The sequence below is a fragment of the Pleurodeles waltl genome, chromosome 5 (assembly GCF_031143425.1).
Source record: "Pleurodeles waltl isolate 20211129_DDA chromosome 5, aPleWal1.hap1.20221129, whole genome shotgun sequence".
Lineage (NCBI taxonomy): Eukaryota > Metazoa > Chordata > Amphibia > Caudata > Salamandridae > Pleurodeles > Pleurodeles waltl.
This window is the reverse complement of record NC_090444.1, coordinates 990,403,545-990,426,321: the sequence shown is the minus strand read 5'-3', so window position 1 is coordinate 990,426,321 and position 22,777 is coordinate 990,403,545. Positions and strand designations below refer to the sequence as shown.

The following is a 22,777-nucleotide window of genomic DNA, read 5'->3' as shown; positions in this document are numbered from 1 at the left end:
CCTTTTGAAAGCACACAACCTTCAGTGCTCTGGCTGGCAAGATGTTTTAGTGAGTTCAATGCTCACTGCTGACAGATGAGGAGATCTGAAAGTCATGCGTTCGCATCCCCACAAGCCTCACTGACCCTTTCACCCTACTGAGAGTATAAAATTGAGTACATATAATTTAGTTAAGAATAAAAAAATGTTTGCACATCTCAAGCACTATATGCCAGATACACTTTAATGTCATAAAATAGTGGCGAGTTGTGCACAGACATAGTGGAGTGGAAGGAAAGGTGTGCCAATTCAAACCAAGGAAAGCGTTTAGAGCACTGCGTGCTTCAGGATTACCTCAGTGAGGAAGTAGTACGGATATAATTTACTCCACCCTAAAGTCACAAGAAGATGATTTGGGGGCATATTTATAAGACCCTAGCGTCACCTTGCACCACATTAGCGTCATTTTTTTACGCTAATGTGGCCCAACGAGGCCAAAATCCTTGCGACATATTTACAAAGTGGCACAATGCATGCATTGCGCCACTTTGTAACCCTTTGCGCTACATTAAGCCTGCGCCAGGCATAATGTATGCAACGGTGGCGTTTCCCCGTTAGGGGGCCAAAAAAATGGTGCAAGGAACATGTGTCATATTTTATGCCAGTTTTAACGCCTACTCAGAGCAGGTGTTAAAAGGGGGATTCCATTATTTATATTGAGCCCCTATGTACTCTGCAGAAGTAGCACCAATATTTTGGTGCTACTCCTGCAGAGTACATCAATAGCGTCTATAAAAATGACGCTATTGCCCCCTACCTGCGCCATTGTGTGCTGTACCTAAGATACGCACACACATGGTGGCGGTAGGGGGGCGCTAACGTGCAGCACCACCTTTCCTAAATATGCCCCTTTCTTCTCCGCTCAGCAATCTAAATTCATCCGCTACCCCCCCATGCACATTCTTTGGCCTTTCCTGGTTGTGGATTATGGGCAACTGCTGCAATTGAAGGGACCAAATGGAAATCTCTTCTCTTGCCTTTGTGGAGGGCAAGTCAGCTGTATTTTAGCAGTGGAATTATTCTTTTCCTCCAACAAGTGTCTTTGCTTTGCATGTACCAACTTTTGTTTCCTTTCTTAACATGTTTATTTGCTACCTATCTGTTTGCATTATAGTTATTTGTTATTTTCTAGTGCTGGCAAGCAGTGTACCTATATGCTCGTTTGCTGAACGTTTTGAGTTTGAGCAGGATGGCATGCATTGTTGTAACCAATATGTAAAGCTGTTCTCTTCCTGTGCATTAGACTTTCATTCCCCCAGTTGTACGCTCCATTCAAAGTCACTTTTTTTCTTTCTACCACACTGATTTTCATTCTTTGTAATTTGTTAATCTTCCTACTTACGTCTGCCAATATCTATGTGCTGCAAATCTTATTTCCTACATGTTTTTTGTAGTAAAACTGCAAACTCTTCACTGGTTGTTTTGGGAATAGTACAGGTTGTGTATAATGAGTCCTTGTTGCTTTTTGTATGGACTCCCTCTTTCGCTTTAATATATCTTCAAGTTATTTCACTTTCATTTCCTGATGTTTCGAATCTTGGTTATGGTCTTGTGGATAATCCGCCATTAACACTGAGGGACTTATTTATACTCTGTTTGCACCGAATTAGTATTTTTTTTTTTTACTCTAATTCAGTGCAAAACTAACTCCATATTTATACTTTGGCACTAGACCTGTCTAGCGCCAAATTTATGGAGTTAAAGTCATTTTTTGGACGTGGAAACCTACCTTGCCTTAATAAGATGCAAGGTAGGCATTCCCGTGCAAAAAATGACTCTATGACCTTAACGCCATATTTACACTCCCGTGCAAAAATGGTGCACGGGAGGGAGGAGGGGTCAAAAAATGGTACAAAGCTTGCTTTGCCCCATGTTTTAACACCTGGGTCAGGGCAGGCATTAGGGGGCCTGTGGGCCTATTTCGATGGTGGAACACCATGGAATAAGCCCACAGGTGCCCTCCCCAGGCCCCAGGGACACCCCACCCACACCAGAGGGACTGCAGAGGATGGGGAACCTATCCCATGTAAGTACAGGTAAGTACAGGTAGGTATTTAATTGTATTTTTCAAGTGGCATAGGGGGACCTGAAATGGGCCCCCATGCTTGGCTCAGGATGCAATGGCCCCTGCCCAGGGGACCCTTGTCCCCTGTGCTAGCCATTGGGGTGATGGGCATGACTCCTGCCTTTTCTAAGGCAGGAGTCATGTGGCATGGTAGGATTAGCGCCATAAAATGACCCTGATCTGGTTAGAGTAATTTTTTTACTCTAACCTGCCTAAGGTCATTTTTTGGTGCAAAACCCCCTTCTTCCATACTGCCAGCCCAACCCGACTAACGTCTTTTTTTACGCTAGCCTACCCTTTGCACCGGCTTGCACAATTCCATAAATAGGGTGCCAAGCTGGTGCACAGAAATGGTGCAAGCCAGAGCTAAACTTTTTGGTGCAAAACTGCGTTAGTGAAGTTTTACACCAGAAAGTATAAATCAGGGCCTAAGGGCCTGATTTAAGGGAAGTGGTGCTGCACCCAGTGCAGTGCCCCTTTCCTTGCACCCCTTAGTGCCACCATGTGTGCACCGTATCCAAGATATGGTGCACTGTAGCAGTATTTAGGGGAACTAGTGTCTACATTTTTTTAACTAGTTTTGACACTAGTTCGGAGCATTGCAGGACTATCGTCAATAATTTTGACGCTAATCCTGCAAAGCCCCTTGAGGCCCATTGAAAACAATGGTGTGTCTCCTTTTAATGCCTGCTCTGAGCAGGTGTTAAAAGTGCTGACAAAAAGGACACAAAGAAAATCTCTTAGATTCCTTTGCACTATTTTTTCGGCCCCCCTAGGGGCCCCAAAGGGGGAATGCCCCTAGGGGCTCCAAAGGGGGCAGCCCCAAACGGGAAACGCCTGCTTTGCACACATTATGGCTGGTGCAGGCATAATGTAGTGCAAAGGATTACAAAGTGGCGCGATGCATGCATTGCATCACTTTGTAAATCTGGTGTGGCGATTTTGGCCTCGTTGGGCCACATTAGCATTAAAAAAATTACCCCAATGTGGTGCAAGGAGGCTCTATGGGATCTTAAATCAACCCCTCAGAGTGAGTTTTATGGCCAAGCATTGTCTTCTTTGAGAGGTTTCAGACAAGGCTGTTCCCCTGTAGGACAACTGCCTATAAACTTGTTAGATATTTTCCATTGGTCACAAAGTGCTTCTCCACTTCTACTCTTCCAAAATGTATAGTTGCACCTCGCAGCAATAACAAACTGCCCAGTGAAATAACTTCAAATGCCATTAAAAATACATTTGTGAATACTATCCCTTGATCACATCATACAGTGGTAAGTGGAGATGAGCTTCAGTCAAGTGGTGTGGGTCCATGAATCAATACATCATAACCTTTGGCTTACAATTTACACAGGTTTTCAGATTACTTGATGTTTCAAAAATCAGAAAGAAGCAAGCAACCAAATCTAAGGAAATTGTAGTTTTCCATATGTGCTCATAGTACCCATGCATACTCCAATATAACTTTTACCTTGCTGACAATCCAACTGAATATAGATAGTAAAAAATTGGAAACACAGTTTGTTCCTTTGAATGTATCTTTTCATGGGTGTGAGAAATTGGGTTACTGGTTGGCACAGAGCAGTCAGTCTTAACTCAGAGGCAATGTCTAAAGTATTGTGCAACACTTCTAACAGTGAAACACTGCACAAAAGATCCCACCCTGAGTTAGAAAATAAAGCAACATTTTATAACTAAAACAAGACCAAAATTATAATAATCCAATCACTAGAACCGGAGTTATGAATTTTTAAAGAATAAAATGTAAAATAGCTCCTAAAAGCAGAAAGCCCCAACCATAGTTTTCTGGTCGCACTGGACTGGGTAAAAGTAAAAAGTTCACGCTGACCGCAATAATGCATAGGTCAGATACAGTCTCAGGTTAGTCCCTCTGAAGTTTGACTTTCTAAAGTTCGTGCCAGGATTCCTGTTTGCACTGCAGAGGGCCAGGAGGAACAGGGAGAGTGTCACGGGAGGCTGTTGGTGAAGCACGAGGAGGCAGCCGGCATGATGGCCAGGCATTGCTGGAGTTTTGCAGTGGCGATCCCCACAGGCAGTCAATGCTCTAGTGCAAAGAGTCGGGCTGATGGAGCTTCACTCCGAGCGACTAGGTCTCATGCAAACAGGCCTGTTCTCAATTGCAAAGATCCCAAAGCCTGGACTTCAGCACCTATGAGCCACACCAAGGGCCCAGGACCTCAGAGGCACCACTTAGGGGTCAGGAACTTGCTGCAGCTGGTTCCAGGGGCTGTTGCAGGATGTTGAGAGTCTTTTATGTCTCTGAGGCTCAGCAGACTAGCCCTTGCAGACACTCCAGAGTCCTGGGTATTCAAGATGAATTTGTGGGTCCAGTTCTTCCTCCACATGAAAGAGTGCAGCAGGTCAGCACAACAGGGCAGCAGTTCCTTCAGATCAGCAGTCTAGCAGAGTGGCAGTCTTTTTAGCGGCACAGTACTCCTTTTTCCTGACAGAGTATCCACAGGTCCAGACGTTTACTGAAATTGTGGCATCTAAGGTCCTTCTTTTATACACAGTTGTGCCTTTGAAGTGGGGAGGATCTTTTAGAAGCAGGCCTTTGAAGTGCACAGATGCCCTCTGTTGGAAAATGGGTTATTGGTAGGGCAGGTAGGTACCTACACCTAGCAACAAGCCACTAACCTCCACATAGGTACAGTTAGGTCTCAGTAAATTAATCCCAGCTCTACCCTTGGTAGCTTGGCATCGAGCGTCAAGGCTTAACTTAGGAGACAAAGTGTAAAGCATTCAAATATCACAAAACAGTAATTAAATAAAACACAGGAAACAGTTTAAAAATCCAAAACCAATTTATAAAAATAGCTTATATTTTTATCTTTAAAATGACACAAAAACGATTAAACTCGGTTCAGGGGAACCGGAGATATGAATTTTTAAAGTATTATTATTTTCTAGCGCTTAGAAACAAAAAGCGCCAATCGGGTCATCTGGTTGCACCAGGACCGGGGCAAAGTCAAACTTTCAGGCCGACCGCGATGGAGCCCTGCTCGGCTACAAGTCGCGGGAGGCCTCGGTTAAAAAGTTACCTTCTGACTTAGTCTTTATTTTGAAGTTTTTCTTCACCGGGACGAACCTGCCAGTTGAATCCGACCTCCTGGAGCCCTTGTCCGGATACGCGAAGTCGGTTTCCTCTGTGGTGATTTTTACCTTCGGACTTAGTCGTTTTTTCGAGATGAAAATCCTTCGACCGGGGTAAACCTGGATCTTGATCCGACGTCCATGGAGCCCTTCTTGGATACGATGGCTGGGAGGTCCCGGTCAACTTTTTACGTTCGGACTTAGTCTCTTTTTTGGATGTTTTTCTTTACCGGGACGAACCACGAAGTCAGGCCGGGTCGCGGTTGAGGCAAGCCGGCTAGAATTTCCGCGTCGGGTCGGTCACTTTATGGAGCTTTTTTTCAAAAATTCTCCAATCTTTTCCAAACTTCTGGGGCTTCACCCAGATGTTCTTTTAAGGTTCTTTTGGGGTCCACAGCTCACCCCAAGGGTCCAGAAGTTCTGTGATGGTCCTTGGGGGTGCGGACTTCAACTCCCAGAATGCACCTGGCGCAAATTCCTTTTTGGCCACTGGACAGTGGTCAGCTGGTCGCTTTCTTCAGGAGTTGGTGCAGGGGACTCTGGTTTAGCAATTTTTCACCTGTAGCAAACAGGGAGTCCCTCCTTGAACCAGTTGAAGCCAGGCAAAGTCCTTCTTGTGGTGAAGCCCAAGTGTGCAGCTGGTGCAGTCCTTCTGAGTGCAGGGTCCAGGTGCAGGCCAGGGGTCCAGCAGGGCAGTCCTTCTTCTTCTTTAGTTCCTTTCTTGTTGAATTCTGGAGGGGATCTGAGGTGTGGGTGCAGGTCTGCCAGTTTTATCCTTGCTCCTGGGTGAAAAGCAGGGGGGCCCTGGTTCTCCAATCAGGGACAGGGTCGTCCCCCTGTTATGACCACTTCCTGGGAAGTGTGGCAAAAATCCATCCCAGAACGCAACAGTCTCTAAAAATCCAACATGGATGAATCTGATTTTTGGAGGTTACATCTGACTGAGCCCACCCACTGGTGTGGCTAAAAATCATAAACACACCCCTCTCCTGCCCTCTCCTAATCTAATCAAGGGGGCACCTAATTGTCTGGGGTTGCAGGATGTGGGGGTGTTGCTGGGTGCTGCAAATGTCCTTCTCTGCCTTTGAAGACCAGTTTGGCAGCCCTCCCCCTTCCTGCCTCACCATCTGCTGAGGGGAGATTCTCTCCCCCAAGCACATTCCTTTGTGTGAAGTCAGGCCACTTCACACCTCATCAAGGTAGCCTGGCAGAAGCTGCTGCAGGCTCGCCAATCAGAGCACAGCAGCAAAAACAATGCAGAGCTGAAATTGGCAACTTTTTAGGTAAAGTCTAAACTTTTTACCTGGACAAGTTATATTAAATCCAACAACTGGAAGTTGTGGGATTTATTACAACAATCAATTTGATACCAAATTCTTGGTATGCAACATTTAAGGAGACTTTAAAATTTAAAATAAAGTCTGCCCATTCTAGCCTATGAAGGCCATTTACTTCAATGAGGGAAAAACGAATTTGGCTGTTTTTACCTCACCAGGGCTTATAAATCTATTTTTATAAAGTCCCTGCTTATAGTTACTTGGCACCCAGCCCTAGGGGCACATAGGGCACACCTTAGGGGTGACTTATATGTAAAAATAAGGTAGTTTAAGACTTTGGAAGTACCTTTAATTCCAAAGTCGAATTTGCATATAACTTTAATTTAAAAGCAGCCAGCAAGGCAGGCTTGCTTTTAAAATGACACTGGGCACCTCAGCAATGCACCTAGGTGTGCACCACCTATGCTGTGGTCCCTAAACCTACATGCCCTACCATATACTAGGAACTTATAGGTAGGTTAACTTAGCCAATTATAATTAGCCTAATTTGCATATCCATTTTACACAGAGCACAGGCCCTGGGACTGGTTAGCAGTACCCAGGGCACCATCAGAGTCAGGAAAACACCAGCATAAAGTGGAAAATGGGGGCAAAAAGTTATGGGGCCTCTGCAATCAGCCCTAGTTTCTCACACAACCCCCCCCCCAGCCCACACGCCCAGGAGACTCAGCCCAACCCTGGGAGAGTCTTCCTGGCTTGTTAGGCGAGGAAGACAGTGAAGAAAACTGGCTGTCCCTTTGCAGGGCCTACTCTGCCTTATATCCTCCTGTCAGGGTCACTCCCTCTGGGTAGTGAAGCCATCCCAACAGTAAAAGGACCCAACTCAAACTGAAACTTCCCTCTAGGGGGGTCTTCCTCCTCTCTCTCTGCCAACTTGGGTAGTGAGGTGCCCACCTCCCCTACTCCTAACTTTGCTAGGGCAACACCTAGCTTACCCAAAGAGGTCACCCAACACTTGAGCAACCCCACCATGACCAACAGGGTCAGGGGGCCTACTTTGCTATTGGCCCTGGGGTCTGCCTCCCAGGCCAAGTACAGTGCTGCCAGGAAGGCTAGCACCCAGCAGAGGCTACTGACAGCTGTCAGTACCCAGAACCACACCCTAAGCTCTCCACTGACAGGTGGCTGAGCTGCTTTAGGGGCATCTTTGGGGTCTTGGCACCCCTCTTGCTGTCTAGAGTGGGGGGCTACCACCTCCTGTGGCAGACACCCTCCTTCCACTCTCTCTTCTGTCAGTGCAGGGGCAACACCTTGCATCTGGACAGCTGCCTGACTACTCAGGACTTCCTTGGGGTCAGGTGAGGCCTCACCAGTGCCAACTCTGGGCTTCCCCCCTACTGGGGCAGAAGGCCTTTGGCTCCCTGGAACTCTCTTTAAGAGTGGCCTACCCTTCCTTTTCTTCTTTCCTTTTCTTGGGGACCCCTGTCTCCTAACTGTAGGGACTGACTCCCCAGGACTTTGGGTTGGGGGGGCGCCCTGGGCGACCACCTCATCTGTGACCAGACTCACCTCTGGGAGGTCATTGCCCAGGATACAATCTAGGGGAAGGTCAGCACTGACTACCACCCTAATCCAGTCAAGGATACCCTCCCTCTCTAGGGGCACTATGGCTACAGGTTTGGAGGTGACCTCCCCTGTGGCTATCCTGACTTTCTTTGTCTTTCCTGGGACATACATGTCTGGGGTCACTAACCGGTCACTCACTATAGTGTGACTGGCACAGGTGTCTCTCAGGCCAATGGTAGGGATCCCATTCACTTGAATGTGGTGGAAGTGCCTACTCCCACCCTCAGGGATCACCAGCTTACCATCTGGTCCTGTCTCCCAGCACAATGCTAGGAGGAATTCATCATCTGAGGAATCCTCCTCTATGGCTACACTGGACAGCCCAGTGCTAACCACCTTCCTTGGACAGGCTGCATCTCCTCTGAAGTGACCTGTCTGCTGACAGTCAAAGCAAGCCCTACTGTCCAAGAGTTTTTTTAACCCTGGGTCTCCCTGTCTCTGCTTGTCAGAGTGGGAGTGGGATTGACTCTCCTCCTTCTTAGGGTTCTGGGGTACAGAGGGAGTCTCTGTGGTGGGTTTACCACCTCCCTCCTTAGGTTTTTGGGGACCTGTCCCCCCCTTCTTGGAGTCTCCCCCCTGGGACTTGACAACCACCCTGGTTCTCAACCACTCATCAGCTGCCTCCCCTAGCTCTCTAGGGTTGGTCTGCTTAGAGTCCACTAGATGCTGGCGTAACCTTTCTTGGGTACAATTGGTCAAGATGTGCTCTCTCATGATCAGATTGTATAACCCCTCATAAGTATCTACTTTGTTACCAATAATCCAGCCCTCTAGTGCCTTTAGTGAAATGTCCACAAAGTCAACCCAAGACTGGGTACTGACCTTCTGGGTGTCCCTGAACTTCATTCTATATTGCTCTGGGGTCAGACCAAACTTCTTGGCTAAGCACCTCTTCATACTAGGGTATGAATCTGCCTCCTCCCCCCTTAAGGTCAGAAGCCTATCCCTCCCTGAGTTGGGGACCAACTCCCACAAAAGGGAACCCCAGTATTGAGGCCTAACCCTTCTCATTTGGAGTGCCCTCTCAAAGGCCCCCAGCCACTTATCTATGTCATCCCCCTCTACATAAGCAGGAACCACCCCCTTGGGTAATCTGGGGCAAACTCCCCCACCCATGGACACCTCAGCTTCTTTATCGCTGCTTCCATCTCTTTTCTCTTTGTATGCCCACTTTTTCTTTTCTAGGGCCAGCTTCTCTGCTTCCAAAGCTATGTATGCTAGCTGGGCCTCCAGCTCTCTTTCTCTGATGGATGGGTTCTCTCCTCCTGAAAGGACCCCCTTCCCACCACTAGCTTTGGGTCTGCCCCTAGTGACTGTATCTACTGAGGACCGTTCTTCCTCATCCTCACTTAGGCTCAGATGCCTTCCCTCCCCTGAGTGGTTAGAGCTTGCATCCTCCCTACTTTCTCCCTCCTCTGGAGCTTCTTCTGACTCTACCTCTTGGGCCTCAGCCCATGCTGTCAGGGATGTGATCAGGATTTGCTTCCTGAGATCAGTGGTTGCAGGCAACCCTCTTTCAATACACAACCCCCTAAGCTGGACTACTGTCAGTGTGGGTAGGCTAGCCAGATCAAGCTCCATGGTTCCCTAGTTTTGTGTCAACAAAAACTTTTTGCAAAAATTGGAAACAAGAATTTAGAAAAATTACAAAAATTCAATAACTGAAATTAATCCAAATTAAAAATTAAAAACAATTTTTGCACTAGGACAATTTAAAGGATTTTTAATTTGTTTTACCCAAAACTGTAACGTGATATTGAACACAAGTACAGGATCCCGTCGCTGCTTCCAATTATGTTGGAAAATGGGTTATTGGTAGGGCAGGTAGGTACCTACACCTAGCAACAAGCCACTAACCTCCACATAGGTACAGTTAGGTCTCAGTAAATTAATCCCAGCTCTCCCCTTGGTAGCTTGGCATCGAGCGTCAAGGCTTAACTTAGGAGACAAAGTGTAAAGCATTCAAATATCACAAAACAGTAATTAAATAAAACACAGGAAACAGTTTAAAAATCCAAAACCAATTTATAAAAATAGCTTATATTTTTATCTTTAAAATGACACAAAAACGATTAAAATCGGTTCAGGGGAACCGGAGATATGAATTTTTAAAGTATTATTATTTTCTAGCGCTTAGAAACAAAAAGCGCCAATCGGGTCATCTGGTTGCACCAGGACCGGGGCAAAGTCAAACTTTCAGGCCGACCGCGATGGAGCCCTGCTCGGCTACAAGTCGCGGGAGGCCTCGGTTAAAAAGTTACCTTCTGACTTAGTCTTTATTTTGAAGTTTTTCTTCACCGGGACGAACCTGCCAGTTGAATCCGACCTCCTGGAGCCCTTGTCCGGATACGCGAAGTCGGTTTCCTCGGTGGTGATTTTTACCTTCGGACTTAGTCGTTTTTTCGAGATGAAAATCCTTCGACCGGGGTAAACCTGGATCTTGATCCGACGTCCATGGAGCCCTTCTCGGATACGATGGCTGGGAGGTCCCGGTCAACTTTTTACGTTCAGACTTAGTCTCTTTTTTGGATGTTTTTCTTTACCGGGACGAACCACGAAGTCAGGCCGGGTCACGGTTGAGGCAAGCCGGCTAGAATTTCCGCTTCGGGTCGGTCACTTTATGGAGCTTTTTTTCAAAAATTCTCCAATCTTTTCCAAACTTCTGGGGCTTCACCCAGATGTTCTTTTAAGGTTCTTTTGGGGTCCACAGCTCACCCCAAGGGTCCAGAAGTTCTGTGATGGTCCTTGGGGGTGCGGACTTCAACTCCCAGAATGCACCTGGTGCAAACTCCTTTTTGGCCACTGGACAGTGGTCAGCTGGTCGCTTTCTTCAGGTGTTGGTGCAGGGGACTCTGGTTTAGCAATTTTTCACCTGTAGCAAACAGGGAGTCCCTCCTTGAACCAGTTGAAGCCAGGCAAAGTCCTTCTTGTGGTGAAGCCCAAGTGTGCAGCTGGTGCAGTCCTTCTGAGTGCAGGGTCCAGGTGCAGGCCAGGGGTCCAGCAGGGCAGTCCTTCTTCTTCTTTAGTTCCTTTCTTGTTGAATTCTGGAGGGGATCTGAGGTGTGGGTGCAGGTCTGCCAGTTTTATCCTTGCTCCTGGGTGAAAAGCAGGGGGGCCCTGGTTCTCCAATCAGGGACAGGGTCGTCCCCCTGTGATGACCACTTCCTGGGAAGTGTGGCAAAAATCCATCCCAGAAGGCAACAGTCTCTAAAAATCCAACATGGATGAATCTGATTTTTGGAGGTTACATCTGACTGAGCCCACCCACTGGTGTGGCTAAAAATCATAAACACACCCCTCTCCTGCCCTCTCCTAATCTAATCAAGGGGGCACCTAATTGTCTGGGGTTGCAGGATGTGGGGGTGTCGCTGGGTGCTGCAAATGTCCTTCTCTGCCTTTGAAGACCAGTTTGGCAGCCCTCCCCCTTCCTGCCTCACCATCTGCTGAGGGGAGATTCTCTCCCCCAAGCACATTCCTTTGTGTGAAGTCAGGCCACTTCACACCTCATCAAGGTAGCCTGGCAGAAGCTGCTGCAGGCTGGCCAATCAGAGCACAGCAGAAAAAACAATGCAGAGCTGAAATTGGCAACTTTTTAGGTAAAGTCTAAACTTTTTACCTGGACAAGTTATATTAAATCCAACAACGGGAAGTTGTGGGATTTATTACAACAATCAATTTGATACCAAATTCTTGGTATGCAACATTTAAGGAGACTTTAAAATTTAAAATAAAGTCTGCCCATTCTAGCCTATGAAGGCCATTTACTTCAATGAGGGAAAAACGAATTTGGCTGTTTTTACCTCACCAGGGCTTATAAATCTATTTTTATAAAGTCCCTGCTTATAGTTACATGGCACCCAGCCCTAGGGGCACATAGGGCACACCTTAGGGGTGACTTATATGTAAAAATAAGGTAGTTTAAGACTTTGGAAGTACCTTTAATTCCAAAGTCGAATTTGCATATAACTTTAATTTAAAAGCAGCCAGCAAGGCAGGCTTGCTTTTAAAATGACACTGGGCACCTCGGCAATGCACCTAGGTGTGCACCACCTATGCTGTGGTCCCTAAACCTACATGCCCTACCATATACTAGGGACTTATAGGTAGGTTAACTTAGCCAATTATAATTAGCCTAATTTGCATATCCATTTTACACAGAGCACAGGCCCTGGGACTGGTTAGCAGTACCCAGGGCACCATCAAAGTCAGGAAAACACCAGCATAAAGTGGAAAATGGGGGCAAAAAGTTATGGGGCCTCTGCAATCAGCCCTAGTTTCTCACACCCTCCCTTCCTGGCTCTGCCTCCAGACTATCTACAGGTGTGAGGAAGCCCTTTGTGTGGAGACAGAGCACAGCCTATTCAAGTGTAAGTGGGGCTGGGCCCAGCTCCTCCATCCTATCCTGCTAGTGATGGCCCATACAATTACACTTAAGGTCCCCATTGTTCGTGGTTGTCTAGGAGGAATACACAAATCCCACCTGTCAGCTATACACAGTCATGTAACCTAGAGACCGGCTGAAGGCACCAAATGACTATGGCAAGAAAATGCCAACTTTGTAAATGTGCCATTTTCAGAATTACAATTTAAAATTCAACTTCACTATAAGTGAGGATTTTAAATTGTGATTCCAGAGACACCAAACATGAACTGATTACCTAGACCTATCTGGAAATTACACTTATAAAAAGTAATAAGGTGACTCCAATGTTATCCTATAGGGGAGGTAAGCTTTCCAGTTGTGAAAAAATAATGTAAGCGTTTTTCACTACCAGTAAATTTAAAAATTAAAGGACCTGTTATTTAAATGCATTGCACCCTGCCCTCTGGGCTGTCCAGGGCCTACCCTAGGGATGACACATGTATTAAAAATGAAGGTTTGGGCTTGGCAAGAGGGTTAACTTTCCAGGTGGAAATGGAAGTTTAAAAACTGTACACAGACTGCAATGTCAGGTCCCAGACATGTTTTAAAGGGCTACTCATGTGGGTTGCACAATCCCACTAGTAGTATTTAATTTACAGGCCCTGGGCACATGTAGTGCTACCTTACTAGGGACTTATAGGTAAATAAAATATGCCAATTGTGAATAAGCTAATGTTACCATGCTTTAAGTAGAGAGTACGAGCACTTTAAAGATTGTGGAAAACCACACCAAGTCTAACAATGGTAAAAGCATTTTCCCTTTAGAGAAATCCCTTTTTTTACGCCATGATTTATGGAGGGGCACCCCGTGCTGGTAATTTGTGTAGATGGCTTTTCCCAGCACTAATTTTACATTAATTTCGAAGGTGGGAACCCCTCTGCAAAATATTTGTCAATACTGGTGGGATTGTGGATGTTACTTTCCGTTCTGCAAGATTAACCCTGGTACATCTACTTTGTTGCAACTGTCATTACGATTACAAATGCAGACAATGCACGGGTCTTGTGGGGGTGTCTGATTTAAAATATTTGACCTTGTGGCACAAATGTCCTTATATGCACGAATACATTCAAAATGTAGGCCAGATTAACTTAACCCCGATTTACTGTTGATTAGGACAGGTGCTCATCAGTGGCGGCTCACAGCACGCAGAAGGGGCAGGGTGCCACGCAGGGGGATAGGGAAATAAAAATGTAATTAATTTTAAAAAATAAGTAAACACTTACCTTCTCGCCGCCGCCGCCGCCCCCCCCCCACTTCTCTCTCTGCGGCTGCAGGCAGGCACAGGCTCCCAGCCTGCCCTGCAGCCAATCCTGATGCTGCTCAAAGCAGCGTCAGGATTGGCTGGGAGCACCCAGCCAGGGCGCTCCCAGGCAGACTGGGAGCCTGTGCAGGCTTTCTCCAGCACAGCCCCAGCAACAGTGTTGCTGGGCTGGAGAGAGCTGTGTGCGCATGTGTGTTTGGCCGTTCCAAGGCGGCCGGCCAAACACACATGCACTCTGAGGGAGAGTGCTGTGCACTCTCCCTCACTGCTTGTCCTCCCCTCAGCCCCCCTCCCCCCCATTTTACTAAAAACGATAATAAACAGAAACATAATTTATTATCGTTTTTTAGTAAAAGGTTAGCAGGTGTTGCTGCTGGCGGGATGGCAACGCTCCTCCGCCCTAAAGAGGAGCTGCCCATGCGATGCTTGTGAGGTGCAAAGTGGTGCAAACAGCAGTGATGATAAACTTTAATACAGAGAATAAATTTTGGAACGAAAAGTTAGTGCGATTGCCATGCCAAACACATTTTTGCTTTGCATAGTATTAAAGCCTGCTAATCTATGCAAAGAGGGCATATCGTGGCGGGGACAGTGCACATATCATTAGGAGTCGAAACAGAGGCTAGTTTACCAAAATAGCAAAACATGCCTTGGCGTACAATCTCAGCGCCAAATTAAATTAGGTAGAAGCAATGGACAAGAGAGATTTTACATAACAGTTACATGCATAAAGTGCTAACATTTCTACGGGTTTGCATCTTTTACGTGCCTTATACATGGACCGTCTGCGCCTAGAAATTTGCACTAGAAGGTTTGCCTTGAGTACACATTTGACCCCAAACACCGCTTGCTCGCATCTTCACCTTGGCATGACACTAAATTATTTGTTGACATAATCGGCAGGAAACTCTTTGTAGTTGGAGTGAGGCATTTTTTTCCTTTTCCTGCAACGCAACGATGTAGAGTTTAATGTTGTACTGCGCTGCTCGTGTATTACTAATTCTGGACCTAAATTAGTTGTCCCCATTGAGTTTATGGTAGTCTGGGTAAGGGGTTCATCAAGGAACTTGCCCCCACAAACCACTTACCTATAAGTCGCAAATAAATGTGTGGTTCCTCCTGAAACTTATTGTTTGGAGCAAGTATACTGTTAATATGAGGAGGTAAGAGACCGCTAGGTGATGAATTTATGGTGGATACTGTTTCTTTGAGGTATGTTCTGAACGTAAACTATTTGGGATGTAAACATGACATCTGCACCGACGATATATGCATGCACACAGTTGTAAACAAAAAAAAACTGAGAACCTTTGTCATGACACGCATCCTATACTCGTGTTCGGTGAAATATAAAAAAAAGTAGTTTAGGTACTGTATTTTAAAAAGCATGAACTATATAGCTTTGCAATGGCCCTGTTGCAGTCCATTGTGGAGAACATTGCTGAACTAGTGTTGTACCTTGGAAAATACACACTCCATGCTGGAGAGCTAAGTGCAGCAGTATAGATCTGACTGTCATAAACTGCAAACTCCCCGATACTGTCAGACTTTCTGATTACAAGCAGATGCCGAATGCAAGAGACATTACTTAAAGCATATTCAGGGGCGTAACAAAGGCCCTCGAGGTGCGGGCGGAGGGGGTGGGGGGGAGGGGGGCAAGCTCCAGGAGGCTCCCTCAGCACAGCACCTGACCTGAGTGGGTCCGTAGGGGGACCGCTTCCATGTTCTGTGCAGGGGCCCCTTACAGTTTCGTTACGCCACTGAGCATTCTATATTGTGATTTCCTAAGTTGCCATAATAGTTGCCATAATATTAGTGCCTAACCTTTCAGGAGGAAGTCAGCAGCGCCATGGCAATGATACACGCTATCACGGCAAAACAAGAAGAAATGCAACAGAAAATTGAACAACTACAGCAGGAAAAACGCAGAGAGTCACGAAAAGTCAAAGCCAAGTAAGTAGCAAGTGAGAATATATTTAGTAAAACAGCTGCCATGATTCAACTAACATCACAGTTCGGTGAGATAATTTAATGTGGATAGGAGAAGATGTTAGATAGAGGTTAAGTTGTTGGATGTCAGAAAATACGTTCTAGGTTCTAGCAAGGCTTCCTCGTTTAATCAAATGATGTGACCTGGGGTGAATAATTCTATCTTTCTGGGCATCATTCCCTCTATCTGCGAAAACTCGAGGTATTTAGAAATGTCAGAATTAGGAAATGTCGAATCCCAGCTATGGTCGGGGCACCATATCATGAGCATAGTACGAGGCCAAGTATAGCATAGGTAAGTGCACAAAGTGAGGTAATGATTCCCTATTCTTGACTCTATATATCTTGAAGAGATAGATAGATAGATAGATAGATAGATAGATAGATAGATAGATAGATAGATAGATAGATAGATAGATAGATAGATAGATAGATAGATAGATAGATACATGCTTCGTATCTGTGGAGTTAAGTGTGGAAAATCTATAAAATATCCTTAGATATTTTGTCTATTGATATTGTGTTCACTGTATTGTTACCAGTTGATATTTTGGACTCTGTCTCCCCGGCCTTTACAACAGGCAGCTCCCTTGTAATCAGTACTATTTTTTGTATCTGTGTTGTGATGATAACTGACAATACGTAAATCCCATGGATTTCATTTCACCAGAATGCCAGTGTAGGCATAGCTCACACCAGGCGCCAACACCCCTCCTAACCCCCCAGGGTATCACAGGATCAGAGCTTCCTTTCACCCCTTAGTCCTTCATCAGCCTCCTATTTACTTCTGAGGGACTAGGCTGAGTGCAAGGAGTGATATGTACAAAAAGTAAAAAGGTCTCCTAGAGTCTTATCTCCTATTCTATTATTGTCAAAGTGTTCGTAAACCTCGCAACCAAGAGAAGCAAGAGAAGTGTTAGTCATTGCAACTTGTTGTTGTGATGGGGCCACAAACTACTGTTACTATCCCCCTATGGGCTTCCTGTGATTCCCGTAGTAACCGCCCTGGGGTGGTAAAAAAAACGTTTCTCCCAAAAAGAATTCTGATTTTGCAACTCTAATCCTTACCCTACATTTGAGAAAGTGTTGAGAAAATGCCCTGTGTGTCCATCTGTATTTAAATAGCACAAACCTAGCTAGGAAGCAACAGAGCATTGTCCCTTATGTATAGTGTTGGAAGACTGTACAAGATTGTGCACGGTGGGGATTTCACAAATACAGTTCATCTGTTCTAAATTTCTGGGCAGAGGTTAAGTGATTTGTCCAGTCCCACATTTAGGCTAGCACAATGGCCTTGATTTGAACATGGGTCCTCAGGTGCCAAAGTCAGCAGCTCTAGCCACTAAGTCATATCTCCACCTGCCAAATTTACTCATTTTGCAGCCCTCTGCCCTTGTACTACATACTCATACTACACCTGCTCCAGGCGCATCTGTTACCTGTGTGCTAATTACCGCGCTGACACTAGTATAAGGCCCAGTTCAAAAATAAGATGGAGATCTGTATTGTCATAGGTGATGCCTTCTTCTGAGACTATTCATGGAAGACCAAGTTGTACAAAAGCGACACCTATTGTGTACATATTCCTGTGTTCTCTAGACATATCCTATGGAGTGCCTCCACTGAAGAAACTTTATAGGCGAAGGATTAAGATAAATGTGAAATATCATGTTTACTTTTGTTTTTATTTTTTTTCAATTGGAACTAAATTATCCATGTGAACGATTCCCTTCTCCTGTGCGCTTTACAAGCAGTGCTATCCTATGGCCTTTCTCACAGTAGGAGTACACCGAAAGACCAAGCCTTCCAGGCGCAGGCTTAAAAATGCATGAACTATGTGAAAGTCATAGCAAATTTATGGATAATTATGACTCTGTTGGTCATTTACAATGTCAGGAAAAGTGTGGTAGGCGTAATACCATGCGCAAAATTATTAAAACCGCTGTAATCCAAGTTAAAAAACTACACAAACCGCATGCAATCAGCATTTCACTGAGTCTTTGTTTCCACCCCTCCCTATCTCTGTGCTTAGGCTATTTTCAACTAAAATGCTGAACACACAACATATGGTATCCAACCAATACAACGCTGTGACGCAGCACCTTAAGGGGCATATTTATACTCTGTTTGCACCGAATTAGCGTCATTTTTTTTACTCTAATTCGGTGCAAAATGAACTCCATATTTATACTTTGGTGCTAGACCCGTCTAGCGCCAAATTTATGGAGTTAAAGTCATTTTTTGGAAGTGGAGACCTACCTTTCCTTAATGAGATGCAAGGTAGACGTTCCCGTGCAAAAAATGACTCTATGGCCTTAACACCATATTTAGGGGCATATTTATACTCTGGGGCATATTTATACTCTGTTTGCACCGAATTAGCGTAATTGTTTTTACTCTAATTTGGTGAAAAACTAACTTCATATTTATACTTTGGTGCTAGACCCGTCTAGCACCAAGGCCCTGATTTATACTTTTTTTGTGCCGCATTAATGTAATTTTTTGTTGCAAAAGTGGCGCAAACTTACAAAATATTGGCCCTTATTTATACTTTTTGCTGCAAAACTGCACTAACTCACTTTTGCACCAAAAAGTTTAGCACCGGCTTGCACCATTTCTGTGCACCAGCCGGGCACCATATTTATGGAATGGTGCAAGCCGGTGCAAAGGGTAGGCTAGAGTAAAAAAAAATGACTTCAGTCGGGTGGGGCTGGTGGTATAGAAGAAGAGGGTTTAGCACCAAAAAATTACTTTAGGCAGGTTAGAGTAAAACAAATGACTCTAACCAGATTAGCGTAATTTTATGGTGCTAAACTTACCATGCCACATGACTCCTGCCTTAGAAAAGGCAGGAGTCATGCCCACCACCCCAATGGCCAGCACAGGGGACAAGGGTCCCCTGGGCATGGCCATTGCACCCTGTGCCATGTATGGGGGCCCATTTCAGCCCCCCCTATGGCTCTTTAAAAAATAAAATGCAATCTTACCTGTACTTACCTGGGATGGGGTCCCCCATCCTCCGCAGTCCGTCTGGTGTAAGTAGGTGTGCCCCTGAGGCCTGGGGAGGGCACCTGTGGGCTTATTCCATGGTGTTCCACCAAGGAAATAGGCCCACAGGTCCCCTAATGCCTGCCCTGACCCAGGCTTTAAAAAATGGGGCAAAGCAAGCTTTGCCCCATTTTTTTACCCCTCCTCCCTCACTTGCACCATTTTTGCATGGGAGTATAAATATGGCGTTAAGGCCATAGAGTCATTTTTTGCACGGGAACGCCTACCTTGCATCTCATTAAAAAGAAATGACACTAATTCAGTGCAAACAGAGTATAAGTATGCCCCTTAGCGTAAAAAAATGACGCTAATCTGGTTAGATTCATTTATTTTGACTCTAACCTGCCTAACGTCATTTTATTTACGCTAGCCTACCCTTTGCACCTGCTTGCACCATTCAATAAATATGGTGCCCAGCTGGTGCTAAAAAATGGTGCAAGCAGGTGCAAAACTTTTTGGTGCAAAACTTTTTGGTGCAAAACTGCGTTAGTGCAGTTTTGCACCAAAAAGTATAAATAAGGCCCTAAATATCTTCCCACTATACATTGTTTTGAAGAATAGCACTTTTCCCAATTACGTTACTTCAAAGCACACCACAGCAGTGCCTTTTCAAACTATGGAAATTAGATGTGTTTAGCATTTTCAAACCTGAAACCTTGCCACATTCCACATTACCGAATAACAGGAAGTAAAACATCTTGTAATTGTCATAAACGGTATATCATGAAGTTTTGTTTTGGCCGACCATTTTCTGTCTTGCGCAGAAGAACACAGAAGGAAGAGTATGGATCACACACTGTCCCGCTTCTGCAGCAAAGCAATCCACAACAAACCTCCAACGTCGCAGACCCAATTCTGATTAACCAACATTTTACACAACTTCTGCAGACCACCGGCTTTGAGAAAGGTATGACCAATCTGCATTAATGAAGATCCAGTAATTTAAGAATGTTCCTCTTAATCAATGTAAGAGTCCCATTTGGAGCTCTGAATCCCATTCGGATCTCTGTTTTTGAAAAACACTGTATGCGCAGAACATTTAAATACATCGGGCAGATTTAAGAAAAGTGGCGCTGCACCCAGTGTAGCGCCACTTTTCTTGTGCCTCTTAGAGCCCCCCTACCGCCACAATGTGTGTGCCGTACTTAAAAAAAATACGGCGCACCATGGTGCAGGGTAGGCGGCAATCGTGTCAAATAATGTTATGCTATTGATGTACTGTTCAGGATTAGCACCAACATTTTGACGCTAACCCTGAACAGTACATAGGCGCCTATTATAAATAATGGTGTGCCCCCTTTCAAAGCCTGCTCTGAGCAGAAGTTAAGAAATGCCACTAAAAATGGCACAAAGAAATATGTTAGATTTCTTTGTAACATTTTTTCGCCCCCCCCCAACAGGAGAATGCCCCCCCTTGCATACATTATGCCTGGCGCAGGCATAATGTGGTGCAGGGGGTTACAAAGTGATGCAATGCATACATTGCGCCCCTTTGTAAATCTGGTGCTGTGATTTTGGCCTCGTTGGGCCACATTAGCGTAAAAAGAAATTACGCTAATGTGGCACAAGGAGGTGCCAGGCCCCCTTAAATCTGGGCCATTGTATTTTGTATTATTTGGCATGCTTGTAAATTAGACTTTGTTGGTGCATGTATTAGTAGGCAACCTAGGACATTATTTAGGAACAAAGTTGATTAAGAAATTAATTTATTTTTACCACTGTTGTTGGAGATTGCCAAGTTACCCTACCCAGTAATAACAATCCAGTTGGGTTTCAAGTTAACCAAAAAAGGTATGCAAATAGTCTCCATGTGTAAACGGTTCTCAAGTATAGTCATCACGGAAGCCTGACATCCCTCACTGAACTTTGCTGATCTGAATACAGTTCACCTAGCAGAAACTACTTCCCTAAACCCCAGCAAAGTTAGGATGTTTCATTACACTTCCGATCCTGGAAGGAGAGTGTGAAGACGGAGACCGGCAGGTAGTGAGCAAATTACTTTTATTTATCATATACGCAGGATATTTACAGGAGCAATGTCGGAACCGCTCCGTTTGCCAACCGCCACCTCACCGAACCCCGGTCTCGTGTCATAGATCGAATGCCGACCACATTCTACATTGGATCTACGCACCACACATCTTCCCCTCTTCTCAAACAACAATAAAACAAATAGAACCATCTATATACAACATACTTAACATTCGAATACCAAAGAAAAAATACATATATATATAGGAAATACATAACACATATACCTATCATTTTTTTTTGTTTTTTAATTGGAAGCATCACCACTCTTTAATAGCTTAGCATCACAAATTCATTGAAATGCCTTGGTAATTTCCTATCTCTCTGACTTTTACGAATGGGTATCTCCTCATTCTCACAATTCCTAGATTCACCACTTCCTTCACCTCTGTCTGACCGCACCTCCTCAGATCGTAATATAGAACCATCTCCCCACAAATATCCACTCTCTTCATCAAGATGATCACACACCGATTCCTGGGGAAAGTTACTTGCATTAAACAAACTCACATGTGCAAATTACGTACTCTTCCATCCTCAAGTTGGACAACACCATTCAATACTTTCACAACTTTCATAGGGCGTGACCATCTCGCATTCCCTTTATTTATTAACCCAAGATTTTTCACACGTACATAGGGGCATATTTATACTCCGTTTGCGCCGAATTTGCGTCGTTTTTTTTACGCAAATTCGACGCAAAACTAACTCCATATTTATACTTTGGCGTTAGACGCGTCTAGCGCCAAAGTTCATGGAGTTAGCGTCATTTTTTGGCGTGAACACCTTCCTTGCGTTAATGAGATGCAAGGTAGGCGTTCCCGTCTTAAAAAATGACTCCCAGGCATGTGCGTGGTATTTATACTCCCGGGCAAAAATGACGCCCGGGAGTGGGCGGGGCAAAAAACCCCGCATTTGCGCCTCTTTTTAACACCTGGGTCAGGGCAGGCGTTAAGGGACCTGTGGGCTCAGAATGAGCCCAGAGGTGCCCTCCCCTGCCCCCAGGGACACCCCCTGCCACCCTTGCCCACCCCAGGAGGACACCCAAGGATGGAGGGACCCATCCCAGGGAAGAAAAGGTAAGTTGTGGTAAGTATTTTTTTAAAAAAAAATTGTGGCATAGGGGGGCCTGATTTGTGCCCCCCTACATGCCACTATGCCCAATGACCATGCCCAGGGGACATAAGTCACCTGGGCATGGCCATTGGGCAAGGGGGCATGACTCCTGTCTTTGCTAAGACAGGAGTCATGTTAATGGCGTCTGGGCGCCCAAAAAAAATGGCGCAAATCGGGTTAAGACGATTTTTTTGCCTCAGCCTGACTTGCCCCATTTTGGGACGCCCAAACGCCATTTTTCCCTACGACGGCGCTGCCTGGTGTACATCGTTTTTTTTCACGCACACCTGGCAGCGCCGATCGGCTAACGCCGGCTAACGCCACTCAATAAATACAGCGCCCGCATGGCGCTTCAGAATGGCGTTAGCCGGCGCTCATTTTTTTGGCGCAAAACTGCGTTAGCGCAGTTTTGCGTCAAAAAGTATAAATATGGCCCATACTGTCTAACCACTAAGTTTAGCATTGTCTTTCCACTGTTCATTTTTTTTAACACTTTATTTTGATACACTTGCACCCTTTCTCTCACAGAGCTAAAGTCTAACCCACCAGAACTTCCTCGTTTTCTGTTCATCAGCCACCAAGGAATTAATTTAGAAGATGATTTCCGACCACTCAATAACTCAAAAGGTGTTTTGCCACTGACTGAATGTGGTGTAATTCTGTAAGATAACAACATATTTTGGATGGCCTCCTTCCAGGACAAATTAGATCCCAAGGCTAATTGTATAGTGTCCTTGATTACCTTGTTAAATCTTTCAACTTGACCATTACCTTCAGGATGGTACAG

At 45.2% G+C, this 22,777-nt stretch overlaps 1 protein-coding gene across 1 annotated transcript in view; it reads left to right on the top strand.

The window, feature by feature from the left end:
- ARHGEF33 (Rho guanine nucleotide exchange factor 33) overlaps positions 1-22,777 on the top strand; it is a 487,983-nt gene that overhangs the window by 23,629 nt on the left and 441,577 nt on the right. The window contains exons 4-5 of the mRNA XM_069236580.1: positions 15,638-15,759; positions 19,608-19,750. Coding sequence (XP_069092681.1) covers positions 15,638-15,759; positions 19,608-19,750 — 265 coding nt within the window. The remainder of the gene's footprint in view (positions 1-15,637; positions 15,760-19,607; positions 19,751-22,777) is intronic.